This window comes from Clupea harengus, chromosome 10 (assembly GCF_900700415.2).
Source record: "Clupea harengus chromosome 10, Ch_v2.0.2, whole genome shotgun sequence".
Taxonomy (NCBI): Eukaryota; Metazoa; Chordata; class Actinopteri; order Clupeiformes; family Clupeidae; genus Clupea; species Clupea harengus.
The window spans coordinates 4,924,208-4,938,948 of record NC_045161.1 but is presented as its reverse complement, the minus strand read 5'-3'; the positions used below and the strand labels follow the sequence as shown (position 1 = coordinate 4,938,948).

The window sequence follows — 14,741 nt, the reverse complement described above, 5'->3', positions numbered from 1 at the left end:
TAATGAGAGCAAAATGTTTCAAACTGCATTTAACCATAATCACTGACAGAACAATCACTGTAACAGTCCAATAGTTGACCTCTTTTTACAATAACAGGGTTAAGCAGTTCATCTACTGTGGCCAAAAGTAGACAGACACACTGCATTTTGCATATCTGTCTATAATTAAATAGCCCCAGATACCTCAATATTGATCACCAACATGTTGACGCGCGCCAAATCCAGGTTGTTCACTTCAAAGAATGAAACGATTTTGGTGAAAAGAATCTCCTCGGTAGTATGTACCTCCATGGGAATTAGTCCAAGCAGATCCTCAGGAAAACATTCCCCATCAAAAAAATCGCACAGAGGCACAGCTGTGCAACATCACTGTAATCGGTCGACTCATCCATGGCCAGATACATCACTTCGGCCTTCCTCAGATTGTCCAAAGGCGTCTTGAAAACGTTGATGCAAGGGATTTGACGAGTCAGATATTGGAACTTGCTTGATGGAATCGATAACGCCTTTTTGGGTTTTCTCATCTGCTACCACCTCCTCAATGGAGGCTAGCATACACTCCTTGACCATCTCGGAGTCTGTAAACAGCTTTTTCTTTTTAGCCAATATCCATGCCACTTGTAACGATGCCACTGTTGCTCTCTCTTGATCCGTAGAGGCCCAAAATAAAGTTTGACATCTTCGCTCATAACAAGATTTAAGGCTCGATATCTTCTGCTTCCGAGCAGCAGAGCCCAGTGGGAAAGTGACATCAAAGTTAGCATGCGCCGTCTTCAAATGCCTTCACAAATTGTACTCTTTACACATGGCGAGGCATTCATTGCGGATTAAACATACCGGGTTCGTACTATCCACAGTAATAAACACGTATTTCTCTGTCCATTCATTTTTGAACTGCCTCTTTTCTGAGTAAACTTTTCTTTTTTTTAAGGTGGAGAGGGACATTTTTGTCTCGTTACCGCAGCTTGAAAGGTACGAGTCAGAACGGTCAAAGTGATGCACTCTAGAGCGCGAAGGGGCTAATTTAATTGGTCATTTGTTGTCCCTCAAAATGTATCTCCGGCCAAAACAGGCAGTACCTGTTTACTTGGTTTAAACGGGTGCATACCGCCACCTATACGGGTGCATACCGCCACCTACTGCACGTGAGGGTGTACAATTAGCCATAATCACAAACTGAATGAGGCTACTGGAGCACACTCCGGGGGCCAGTCCAAAGCACCGGATCCGGCCCGCAGGCCGCCTATTGAAGAGCTGGGCGTTACGAGGTTGTAAGATAAAATGGGGGACAGGCACAAATAATGACTTTTTTTGCTAAAACTAATGATTTATTTTGAATAAATATATTGTATAGTGTCAGGGGCATAATTTTAATCCTTAGTATAATAAAGGTTTCGTTTAGAAATAAAAAATGTAAGTTAATACGTTTTATGCAAATTCCATGTTGTTCATTGCGGACATGGCAAAAACAGCCATATCCTTACTAATAATGACTAAAAAGTGTATGTTTTACTTTTGCAATGCACTTAAAACATTAATCATGTAATTAAAAACACTACCGTTAACAACTTTGAACTTTTGGAACACATTTTGACTATTTTTTACATCTTTTGAAGCTCATGAAATGCTGAGGACTCAAATGGCACCCGTTTCGTAGAATGACCCTCCAGCCGCCATTACTGTTTACACTGCGTGGAATGGTGCACTGTGATTGGTTGAGCAGATGTATCGCATTCGGCAGAGAAGGGAGGTTGGCATTTGTCGCGGTTTGGAAAGAAAGGGAGAAAACAGGGTAGAATAAAATGGAGGATATCGCGTTTTGTGTAAAATCGAATATGGACTTTTCAATACCGACGAAATACAATATTGATTTTGGCGGGAACTATTTTTCCAAAAGTGCCGTTTAGCGCGTTTTGGAACCAAACTCTTCATTTACTCTTTATCACTTATGCTTTAATACGTTTGGCTAGACAACAGTTGATACGCCAGAAAGTGTTGTCAATCTTGAAAAGAGACGACAAACAAATGCATTATCTCGTTTGATAACACTTTATTATTGTTTAGAACATTTTGTAATATTTTTTGTTTGCATCTCAGGTGTTTGGTTATAAGCTATTTCGTTCTAACTCCAGTCGTTTGACAGTTACCAAAGATCCTGTTTTTACACTTAGTGTGGGCCTATATCGATATTTGATTTGCTTTCATCACATATGTTTTGTACCGTTTGGCTTAACAGTGGATTTGTTTAGCGTGTCTGTATAATCACGTTTGAGGACCATGTTTTGGTCGTTCAGTTTGGATAATGTTTACATTTGTGTGATTTCTTTCCAATTTTAAACATAATTCTTTAAACACAGAACCTGACCGTATTTCTGTTAGCGCCAGCTGTGGGTTTTGTTTTCTGTGTTCCTAGTTTTCGTAAGATTGTTGCCTGGCCTATGTTGTAATAATCTGTCTTCAGGATATTTCTGAGAAGATGAAAATGGGAGCTGGAGAGTCCACTGCACAGCCTACATTTGGCGTAATTTCAGGCAGCGTTTCACCCTAGAGCTGCAAATAGATGATGCAGTCCAGGGCACTGAGCCCCTTCTCAAGTCTGCAGAAACTCCACACGTGTCAAAAATTCCTCCAGATGTGTTATGCTTAGATTCTGTAACTTTCTGTTTCTTAGAGATATGTACACACATGCTTTATCAATACACAAAACACAAATAATTTAGCAGAAACACAAAAATTGAATCTTGCCGGTACAACATTCTACACATCTGCTTTTCCAAATGGAATAGGCAGATCTTTGATTTGTCCATTGTAGCTCTGTTTAATGAAAGCTGGCAGAAAGTTTGTTGTGGCTATTGTATTATTCATAGATGTCATTTGTCAGCAATGCAAAAAGAATGGTTCATCCAAGAAGTCGCTACAGTCAATTTTCACAGAGTCCAAAGTAAGCTTCCCCCCAAAGGAAACCAGAGGGTCAAAGAGAGGGCAGGGAAGGAACGTTGGTCCATCCAAACATGGTTGCTCTTCCTCCTCCTCTCGATCACTCTCCCCACTCAGCATCCCATGTGTGGAGATGTAGTCCACAGTCACCTCCGTGTTCTGGGACACTTGGGTCTGATCGGACTCCTGCGAGAAGCTCTTCAGGTAGGTAGTGGGGGAGGTGAGGTTGTAGGAGAGGCACACGTCCTGCTGCAAACTGCTGCTGCTCGACCTGCTGAGGCCCACCACAGCACCAGGAATCAGGCCCTCATTGGAGATCTCCTGCACCTCCAGCGTGTCAGGCTCCCCCTCACTCATGCTGGATTCATTGAGGTATAGGGTCAAGGCCATCTCAATCTGAGGAGAGGTGGTGGGGAGAAGACAAAAAAAACTTTGACCATGTTTTCACTCTGATTTACAGTGTGATAAAATATATCAGACACTTGAAAAGAAACTGCCTGAAGGTGGGACTACCTTTTCACCGGAAAACTCTTTGGCCCATTTACTGTTGGCAGGATCTGGGATCATGTCCGGAAGGAGGTGACAACATGTCAAAAACCTACAGTGAGATAAGTTAATGGATCAGAAATAAATATAACGCAATTTCCTACTGTTGGAGAAGCAGACTTTTTGTAGTTTATATTAGACCACTGCAAGGTACCACTTGTGATCCTATATCAGTGTGTTCCTGGATAGCCAACTGACTGATGATCATTTTTCTGAAGAGTGATTTTGAGGTCTTGTTGACTCTTATCTAAACACTCAAAACATTGTAATGTTTGAAGAATCCCCTGTTATCAACAGGTTCTGTGTGCAAACAGCTTGTGTAAACGTTGTTATTGTCTTGTCTTTTTACCTTTGGCGAAGGGAGGAATTATGACACAGGCACAGGAGAAGCAGGAGAGAGGACATAACAGTGAAACCGGTTACCAGGACCCTAAAGAGCAGTGATGAAGCTTCCTCTGAAATCAACAAAAGAGTGGTTCAGTTGTGGTCTGGGATATTGATAATGGTCTAAGAAACTCTGGAATTTTTGTTAATTATATTTTGACACAAACGAGTTATATTACTGAAAGTATGGTGTGCACACAACGGTTTTGGTCTCATACATTATGTGAGTCGGCAGGTTATAGAATTAATTCTGTCTGCAAGGGCTAAGGCTGCTTAAACTTTTGTATCAGAACAAAAGTCAGTATTAATACAAAAGTTGAAGTAGCTATTACTTTTGTGGACAGAAAGTTTTCTGTAACCTGCCGATTCACAGATTGTATTGGACCATGAACATAAATCATTTTGTACTTCAGCAAAACACTGACTTCTGCAAAAGTTCAAGCAGTCCTTGCTTTCGTGGACAGAATCCATTCTGTAACGTACTGACTCATGGAGTTCATTGTACTATACTCCTTTTGTGCACGTCATACTCTCAGTAATATAGCAGAACCATTATATGGACAAAATGAACATTTCATGGCACAGAATGATCACAACGTAGCGCATTCTGCATTTGGTCACAAAAGTATAAATGTTGGCCTAAGACAACTATTCCGTGGACACAATTAGTTTTCTCTACCAAATTAGTTTATTTTGTCCACATAATGACAAGCGCATTCAGCAACATCGAAAAGCCCAACAGTCAAATTCTGTCCACGCCACAAATGATCAGTTTTGTTTCCTGTGCATGAAAGAATGTGGTTTCTTCAGTATTTCATTGACATAATGCTAATGCATTTGTGTTATTTGTGGACATTTAGGTGTCACATGGTTTTGTATTAATTCATTCAGTTCGTAGCACAACACATTCTGTCTACAGAAAAAGGTCTGTTACACTTGGCACCCCACAAGACAGAATGGACAGCTAGAGAAATTCGCTGAATTTGACAAAAAGTCACAGAGCTACACCTTTGAGGACTCTTCCATATCAGAAGCCGGTGCTGATGCATGTTTGCACTGTTTCCAAGTGACTCTCAGAGCCTCTGCAGCATCACAAACAGCTCAAAACTGAAAAATGCCAACTTTCCATCAGGGAACCTACTTCTGGATTTGTTTGTGAAAAGGCGGAATTGTCCTTGAGGACTCTGTCCAGCATCAGTCCAAGCAGTCATGGAAACTTTGTACTGCTGTCCAGGGGTGAGACCAGACACACGGAACTTTCTGCGCATGGTTTTCACAACTACAAGAGATAAAGGCACAGTTTCAACTTAGCCTAGCGGGATAGACTCCTTACATTTGATATTTTTCACAGAATGGTTTACTGGAAAGCACTTAATTAAAAAAAACATTATGGAATTTTGGTTGAAAGCTAGCAAGCTACCTACCTAAAAAGCATGCAAAACCTCTTAAACACCACTAACAGCCCCGCTGCCACTGATAAAACCTTGGTAACATGTTAACTGACGTCTATTGTCGTATTGAGACCCGAACCACAGAACTACATAGTGCATAGCCAGTCTGGATGGCAAGTGGAAATAACAGGTGTGTTTATCATCAAAATTAATATGAAGATAATACCAAAAGTTGCTCATTACAAAAACATACCTCAAAAAGAGGTAAACCGTTGCATAGTATTGATTTGAATTTAGGAATTACTGCCAGGATTCTAATGCTTTACCAACTGAGTGATCAGGCCATGTTTGTTTTCATCACTTTGTTATTCAAAGTGTTTATTGGTCACATGGTAAAGCATACTGCTTGTGAGTTAACAATCAGCGCGTACCATATTGAGCTATCTTCTCCTCTGGTCCTTGGACATAGAGGGTGTAATTTCTGAGGCAACCTCTCCACTGGTGTCTTGGGACTGGCATCCAGGACACCTCCACAGTGTTATCCTCATTGACCAGTGGCAAATTACGAATAACATCAGGACCTTTCTCTGGAACTAAAATATTGGTATTTTCAGTCATACATTATGTTATGTAAATTCATACAATGTTCTCTGGTGACAAAACACAATTAACAAAATAATCTTTCATTTTAGGCTTACCCTTAGGCTGAGTGGAAATGTCAAATTCTGCCTTCCCTTTTCCATATTTGAATAGAGTGTAAACTGCTCCTTTATAACACTCATGTGGCTGAAGACCTTTACACAGGAGAAAAGTAACAGATACAAGGGTAAGTTTAAATGTTTAATGTTTAAATTACTCTTACTGTTTGCTAGCATTTTTTTTTACTTACACAACTGTTAATTATGGTTAAAAATTCTGTCATTATGGCGGGTTTCAAAAGTATGTCATTCATAGAGTCCACAGAGGTAATACTGTCTCAACATTGACTGGTAAGAGGCTGCCAATTAACATGATACATGTGTTATGTATGATATGGAAAGAGAAAAGCTCATCTTCACAGACTTCTTCCATACTCACAGACCAAGTGGCGTGTCATGATGGAGACCTACCTACGTTATTTTGGCTGACATCAATCTAGTGAGAGAGTTTTCATACACACCTGTAATGTTGATACTCAGCTGATCTCTGCTCAGCCTTCGCCACTGGAGTTCTTTATAGGGCCTGTCAACTAGGAGCCACTCCACAAGGTAGCCAATCACCGCCTCAGCTGCTGCAGTAGCAGGCTTCTGCCAGGAGAGGGCGACGCTGCCATCACTCCGGGATACATGAGATACTTTCTGAGGACGTTGTTCTGAGAATAGGAGCCAGAAGCCACACTTACTCACTGGAAATTGCTAATTATTTAGATGAGGCCACCATAGGACCACATTACATAAAATATATGTTGGATAGGGTCATATCCACACCCACTGCACAGCTACATGATGCAAAGACACTGAATACAAAATAAACAGTTTGTAGAGCGTGCTGTTCGTTAGCTTACCTTTTTCCTGTAGTATGGCTATAGTAGCAGGTGGAGAATAGCCTCTTGAGTTGAAGGCTGAGATGTTGATAACCCAGTGACAGCACAACTGAGTTGTGAAGTTTGTGAACGTTGTGTTTGTTACATTCCAGGACCTGGTCTCCTTTGTCTTCGTGTCTTCAGCTAATACTGTGTATCCGAGAATTATGCCCCTGGCTTCTGACTGATTCTGTTTCTGGATCGAAGACATATATAGACTGCTTATTTCATACACACATGAGGACAAGATTGCATCCAGCATTAGATGTTCTGTTCTATCATAGAAAAACGGATTTAACTGTATATAAAGCTCAATATTTGAATGTAATATGGTGGTGTAAGTAGTAGTGTAACTACTTCTGTTTGAGGCATTAATAAAAATGAAACTACCCCGGCAACTGTTTAACAAGGATCAAGTCACTTTCTCTCTTCTAAGTCTCAAATTTATTGTAAACTGAAACTTGCATGCCGTTGGGCGGCTGGTTTCAAGATTGCACGCTGGCATTCACACTTCTAGAGCCAAATCTTACAAGTGGCTTGGCATTTAGCAGATGGCAGTGTTGACATCTGTAGCTTCAACACAGTGAGGTTACTGTAGTTTCACACCTCTAGCTCCTACACAATGAGTGCACCTCTAACTTCTACACAATGAGGGCACCTCTAACTTCTACACAATGAGTGCACCTCTAACTTCTACACAATGAGGCCACTTTTAGCTTCTACACAATGAGGGCACCTCTAACTTCTACACAATGAGTGCACCTCTAACTTCTACACAATGAGGGCACTTTTAGCTTCTACACAATGTTGGCATTTATTTTCACACCCTCTTTCATCTGTATTGTCTTCTTTGTCCCCTTTACTGTTAAAACTGCCTTTTTTGGTAGACAAGTAAAACTAATTAAAAAACACACTGCACTGTATTAGTCTATGTCCAGCACATGTATGATTTCTCTTGAAAAACCAACACCCGCACAAACACATTATATATATATATATATGTGTGTGTGTGTGTACGTGTGTATACAGTGGTTTGCAAAAGTATTCAACCCCCCTAAAAATCATCCATTTTCACAATTACAAAAGATACTGGCACTGATCATTTTCCCAATCTGTATTTTTATGGTTTTCTAGTATTTACTGTTGACGGCGCCCACCACTGCCCATCACCCCAGACAATCTGTAGGGTTCTGTGGCTGGAATCGGGGTGATGGGAAGTATTAATATATAGGGGTTGAGTACTTATGCAAGCAGAATATTTCACTTTTTAATATTTATATTTTTTTAGTAGACAAACTTATTTAGCCTTTAGTGTACCACACCATAAGTGTTCACAATGACAATACTGATTGGGAAAATAAATAATTAAAATATATTATAAAATATGTGTAACTATCTTTTGTAAAACAGAAAATGGTGGAGACTTTCAGAGAGGTTGAGAGAGAAAGAGAAAGAGAGAGAGAGAGAGGAAGAGAACTGAAATTCTGGTTTCATAATAGATGAAAGACATCATGTGTCTGTGTTTCTGAAATGACACATACCTTCCAAAGCAAGATATATGACCCGGATGATTTTTCTATGTACCAAATATCCAGTTTCAGAGGTGCTGAAAAAAGATGAAAATACATAATCATACAAAAAAATGCTACTTTTGTATAAGCCTATTGTTGGCGATAGTGGTTCAGGAGGTAGAGGGGTCATTTAGCAATCGGAAGTTTGCTAGTTCAAACCCGACTCCTCCTCACCAAGTGTCGAGTGTCCTTGAGCAAGACACTGAACCCCCAACGACTCCCGATGTGCGGTTTGGCAACTTAGATAGAAGCCTCTAGCATCAGTGTGTGAATGGGTAGATTGGCATTCATCTGTAAAGAGCTTTGATTGCTCTATGAGTGTTAAAAGCTAAAGACCACTTACCATTATATTTTTCTGTTGACCAGACTATAGTCTATAGTGTGAAAGTGTGTGTAAAGTGCTCTTTGACGGTTATAGGTCATCACACTTCGATGAGTATCAACTCCGCGTTTAAATATTTTTTTTTCCGCAGAGCTCAAACTGCACCGCCATATATGCAATCTGTTCCATGTGAAAAAAAAATTGAACAAGTAATTTAAGTAATCTACAGGAATGACTAAAACAATAAGCAATAAAAACAATCACCTTCTTCGCCAGTCCTGCTTTGGTTGAAACTTCTCCACTGGCTCCACAGACCTGTGTGTGGTCTTATCTTCAACCTGGCACGGAAATGGTGAGACGCAAACGGCTCCAAAGAGATTGAGATGTTCCAGTTGTGGTTTGAGTGTGTGCGCTGGAGAGAGATTTGAACCAAATATCTCAGACCACAGCTACTCACTAATATTTTCATTGATAAAAAAAAAAAAAAAAAAACTCTCAAGACACACGAACAGGAAAAGGTCCCCGGATGTGAAATGACGTCACCCAAGGTTGTTTAAGAAAAGGTTGTTCAACAAATTCCCCGTTCTGTGACATTTCTCCCCCTCTTTCTGATTCACTCAGCAGGGTTTGTGGTGTACGGCCTGCGAGTTTTTTGCCGTGAAGTTATGTGAGCCCACCTGCACACCAAGTCAACTTGATGTCATGCTGCTTGTCACCGTGCGTAAGCAAGCCAAGCAGATAATCTTTGCAGCCGGTATGGGTCTGTTGGTGTCTTTTGAATGCAAGCTTTCCCTATCTACTAACCTCATGATATGCATACGTGCATGCACTTACCCTTACGTATATGCACTTCCTAAAATGGACATTGTAGTATGTCATACCTCAGTATCTAGTCTAGTCTAGACATGGCAAGTGGACTACCTACGTTGAAAAGCTGTGTAGACCAGTGCCCCGGGTCCTGGTCCTGGTCCCGGACCTGTCTGTGCTGGACCTGAAGAATGTGACAGGAGCCCGCGTTGGTGATGAGGAGGCGGCAGTGGCGGGAGGAACATACCACCTTATCCAGGATTGGAGGAGTGGGCCTCACTGCAGACAGAAGGAGAGAAAGAGCGGACGTCAGTGGTCAGAGGAAGCGGTCATCTTCTTCCTGGTGGGGTTAGTGACGCGGTATGTGGATAGTTTCATGAACACATTGTGTGTCTGAAACAAGCTAGGGTGATCTTCAACCACTGTGGACCAATTAACGGAGTCTTTCATCCTGTGAGTTTCACAGTATATTTGATTGAGCAGATTTATGGAGTAAAACAGATTTCAGCATTGCAATGAAGCACATATGGTTGGCAAGACAGTTCAATTAACACAATTATATTACCAATGTGACTAAGAGTGAAGTCAATTTCCCCCGCAGCACTGTGTCCAAGTTTGTTGAAAGCCCTCACACTAACGACGAATCGAGTGTCAGATCCAGGATAGAACGTGGCTAAATTCACCCCGGAGTGGATGACCGGCACGTCTGTGGTGCTGTTGTGAGATGCAGTCCTAACACTGAAAGAGAACATAAAGTAGAATCTTCCAGCATGAACTTGCAGAATCTCAGTCCATGACATTTTTAGCTGGAAAGAGGGTTAAGACATTTGATGAAGACATTTCAGACGGGACACTAATTTCCATACATATCATGCTTTACAGTATGAGGTGTCAGTGAACAAACTTCCAATGCACATTCTGCTATTACCGCATTTTACTCATTTTCTTTTAAGCGTTGCAGTGACCTTCTGTTTCTACTCACCGGAACTCGGATGTTGTCCATAAGCCGGTTTCTTTTCCTATTTTGCATGTGCAACTGACATTTCCAAATTCCCCGTTCTGCTCACAGGTAAGATTTTGAGGGACCTCAGGGGGGTCTGGAAGAGAAGATGGCACACTCCTTAAACTCCGTAGCACCCGTCAAACTGCATGACTTGTAACGTTATGTGTCACTGAGATCACTGCATGACAAGATTAGCTACCGTTTTCAGGTATAGAAAAAATACAACATTTGAAGACCTGCAAGCAACACTTTGGGTTCAGCAGACACACCCAGAGTTTGTGTTTCACCATCGTCACCATTCACCATTCACTAGTTACCGATACAGCACTGGACAGCCACGGTGCCAATCATTATTGTCATGTCACGTGATATCTTGTTAATATTTACTTATGTTATTATGTGTAAATGCAGATTTAAATTAAAAAAATGAAATAAAAGCATAACATTTGAAAACACAGTGTAATACTTACATCCAACAATGATGTCAACACCACAGACCACAGGCTCGCATTTGCAAGTGTATGTTCTGTTCACCATTATTCCCTGAACCTCATGCCTGATTGTTGTGTCATTCTCTGTTTGGTGAAGCTGCTTCTCGACGGTATCACGGAAAATGCCAGTCCTGGGTCCTTTGCAACTCCCTTGATTGATGCAGAAAATTGTAAAATTTGCGCCCACTTGCACAAATCGGCCCAGGCTGGGAATTGCTGTGCAATTGCTGTTGGCTGAATAACAACACAGAAGTGAACTTCATGACGGTAAATTAAGTTTTTCAAATGGGTATGTAACAATGCAAATTACTACTCAGATACAGACGGGAACAAAATTGTTGGTACCCTTCCGAAAAAAACAAAAACACAATGGTCAGTGAAATAACTTGAAACTGACAAAAGTAATAATAAATACAATTTGACTGAAAATGAACTAATGAAAATCAGACATTACTTTTGAATTGGCGTTCAACAGAATCATTTTAAAAAACAAACTAATGAAACTGGCCTGGACAAAAATGATGGTACCCTTAACTTAATATTTTGTTGCACAACCTTTTGAGGCAATCACTGCAATCAAGCGATTTCTGTAACTCTCAATGAGACTTCTGCACTTCTCAACAGGTATTTTGGCCCACTTTCGTGAACAAACTGCTCCAGCTGTCTCAGGTTTGAAGGTTGCCTTCTCCGGACTGCCTGTTTCAGCTATTTCCACAGATGTTCAATAGGATTTAGATCAGGGCTCATAGAAGGCCACTTCAGAATAGTCCAATGTTTTGCTCTTAACCATTCTTGGGTGTTTTTAGCTGTGTGTTTTGGGTCATTATCCTGTTGGAGGACCCATGACCTGCGACTGAGACCAAGCTTTCTGACACTGGGCGGCACATTTCGCTCCAGAATGCCTGGATAGTCTTGAGATTTCATTGGACCCCTCTGCCAGATAACTGAGCCGCCTCCATGTTTCACAGTAGGTACAGTGTTGTTTTATTTTATTTATTTATAAAAAGCTCCAGTTTTCTCTCATCTGTCCAAAGGACATTCTCCCAGAAGCTTTAATCATTATTCATTTAGTCAATATGCATTTTGGCAAATTCCAGTCTTGCTTTTTTATGATTTGCTTTCAACAGTGGTGTCCTCCTCGATCGTCTTCCATGAAGTCCACTTTGCCTCAGGAGCGACGGATGGTGTGATCTGACACTGATGTACCTTGACCTTGGAGTTCACCTCTAATCTCTTTGGAAGTTGTTCTGGGCTCTTTGGTTACCATTTGTATTAATCGTCTCTTCAATTTGTCATCAATTTTCCTCTTGCGGCCACGTCCAGGGAGGTTGGCTACAGTCCCGTTGACCTTAAACTTCTGAATAATATGTGCGACTGTAGTCACCGGAATATAAAGCTGCTTGGAGATGGTCTTATAGCCTTTACCTTTAACATGCTTGTCTATAATTTTCTTTCTAATCTCCTAAAACAACTCTCTCCTTAGCTTTCTGTGGTCCAGGTTCAGTGTGGTACACACCATGATACCAAACAGCAGTGACTACTTTTCACCCTTTAAATAGGCAGACTGACTGTTTACTAGTTTGAAGACACCTGTGATGTTAATTAGAGGACATATCTTAGTTTAACATGTCCCTATGGTCCAATTATTTTCAATCTTTTCTAGGGGTACCATCATTTTTTTTTTTTTTAATGATTCTGTTGAACCACAATTCAAAAGCAATGTCTGATTTTCATTAGTTCATTTTCAGTACATTTGTATTTATTATTACTTTTGTCAGTTTCAGTTGTCAGTGACCAACAATGTTGTCCACGTCTGTATATCTGGCTAAACATCAGCAATTTCAAATGCAACATCAACATAGCATTGCGTCATTTGCCACGTCCAAATTTGATCAATGTTGAAAAAGAATGCGTGTAATAGTGTACATAGGCGAATGTGATTTACCATTGCGGATTACTACAGCATATAGCAAGAAGAAAAATGCGTTTGTCTTTGCATAACACATGCTCCGTCAGAGCGCTGATCATCGACATGGATCCACTGCACCTCCACATCCAGTTATCTTCAACTGTGGATGATTTGCAGCATTTGTTACCATTCAAAAAGAGCAGCAGTTATAAAATATTTGTCCTCCACAGAAAACATCATACGAATCTTTCAAGCAAGAATCTTAATCTAATGACATTGAAAAAGATAATAATGGTCTGAGTGATAATCTATTGGCCTTGACTACTTGTGTCAAACTGGATTGAGTTCTTCCATAACTTTAGAAACAGGCATTTCTCTACTGAAATAAACCAGATTTCGTTAAGTTTGCAAATGACAGTGTAATAACACTAGTAAGCTACTCGTGAATATAACAAAATATTAGTACAGAGTACAGATTTAGTTTTAAAATACTTCTGATAGTCGCCATTGTTCTTATAGGAAATACATGAGGTAGCCTTACTCACACAGCCCGTACAAGCGGTGTTGCCGATACACTGTCCGGCCACTTCATCTGTGCCAACGTCTTCAGCATTAAAAGCGAAACATGCCTTCATCCGTCAAACTGAGGTTGTATGGACGTTTGAGTGCACAAAGTTCCCAAATCATTGTTACGTTTCTGTTTCAGAGTTTTTAGACTTTTCTGAACAGTTTCGTAATTGAGATTCGAAATCGTGCCTCTTGCCCGACCGAACGAGTGGAAGTGCGTCTTCAAGTTGACATTTAAGTACATGACAGCAGTTCCCAGTTCCCCCTCCCCGTGGTATGAGTAGACAGTAGACATATAGTCTATCTAGCCTATGGTCCAAACCCATCCCTTCTTATTGTAATAACTTTGGCAAATGTTTTGGAAATAAACTGAACATGTTGTAAGCAAATAAAACCAAATAAGTAGGAATACAATAAAATAAAAATAATGTAATAAAACCCAATAAGTAGAACACCCACATTATGTTATGACACACATCCCAATACTACTCAGCAGACAGGTTATTGCACAAACCAGGTAACGCAAGCAAATTTCCCAATTTTTTTAGATAGGCCTATATGTGGAAGGGTAAGACTCAAGGAAGGAAGGCATACACACTGAACTATGTATAGCTACTGTAATCAAGCAAGTAGCAAAAGATCTGAAAAAATACTCCGGTTCATCAACTGCAACCTAAATGAATCTTTTTCGAATTGCTACTTGAAAGTTTTGGAAGGGGACATAGTCTGATATAGAATTCATCTCTTACAAACTTGACCTTGAGATTTGACTTCCCTGATCAGAGAGCATTTCTGAATATTCTTAGTCAGAGGCGAAGTCTCACTGGAAATCGTTCAAGTGCAACATATCTTATTCTGCCCAATTTCTTAAATAAGCATAAATGAGCCTTAGGAACCTGTGTCCACAGTGAGGTAAATGCATTACAAATGTACACACGGTCCCTTTAACAGAACAATAAACACCATCTAAAAACATGTTATTTATCCTGATATGTCAGAGACCACTTTTAGAAGTCCCTCTAGTGCAAATGCTCTGCTTTATGGTGTGAGAGCTCAATGTCACACTTCTCTTTTGGTGACTATTACTGGAAACGCCTCACCCTCCTCAAGAGTGTGAACGCACATGAACACTCCCAGGCCAGCCTCGTAGATTGTTCTATGTGTGGTGCAAAGTTAAAATATGAACATGTCCTCGTAGATTATTCTCTGTGTGGTGCAAAGTAAAAATATGAACATGTCCTTGTAGATTGTT

General features: G+C 40.5%; 1 protein-coding gene across 2 annotated transcripts; it reads right to left on the bottom strand.

Annotated features, from left to right (window-relative positions):
* Window positions 1–2,733: 2,733 nt before the first annotated feature.
* il12rb2 (interleukin 12 receptor, beta 2a) lies at window positions 2,734–14,710 on the bottom strand. Of its 2 annotated transcripts, none has more exons than XM_031575085.2 (16): window positions 13,464–14,710; window positions 12,959–13,082; window positions 10,993–11,247; window positions 10,502–10,616; window positions 10,085–10,257; window positions 9,638–9,798; window positions 8,977–9,124; window positions 8,361–8,425; window positions 6,802–7,015; window positions 6,418–6,609; window positions 5,957–6,052; window positions 5,690–5,851; window positions 5,009–5,146; window positions 3,833–3,938; window positions 3,451–3,535; window positions 2,734–3,333 (listed from the first exon to the last, which is right to left on the bottom strand). In XM_031575085.2, the coding sequence occupies exons 2-16, from the start codon at window positions 13,017–13,019 to the stop codon at window positions 2,878–2,880; spliced, it is 2,427 nt and encodes an 808-aa protein (XP_031430945.1). In that variant the 5' UTR covers window positions 13,020–13,082; window positions 13,464–14,710; the 3' UTR covers window positions 2,734–2,877. The 2 variants fall into 2 exon arrangements, with proteins under 2 accessions (XP_031430945.1, XP_031430944.1); XM_031575084.2 differs by having other exon boundaries at window positions 13,468–14,710.
* Window positions 14,711–14,741: the final 31 nt, after the last annotated feature.

Bases quoted from the DNA above. Each gene is read 5' to 3' on its own strand.
- il12rb2 (XM_031575085.2), bottom strand. From the start codon at position 13,019: ATGTGTTATGCAAAGACAAACGCATTTTTCTTCTTGCTATATGCTGTA. The intron at 6,610-6,801 runs GTAAGCTAACGA...TCCTATTCTCAG, and splicing joins AGCCATACTACAGGAAAAAG to AACAACGTCCTCAGAAAGTA. The intron at 3,536-3,832 runs GTAAAAAGACAA...ATCTCACTGTAG, and splicing joins AATTCCTCCCTTCGCCAAAG to GTTTTTGACATGTTGTCACC.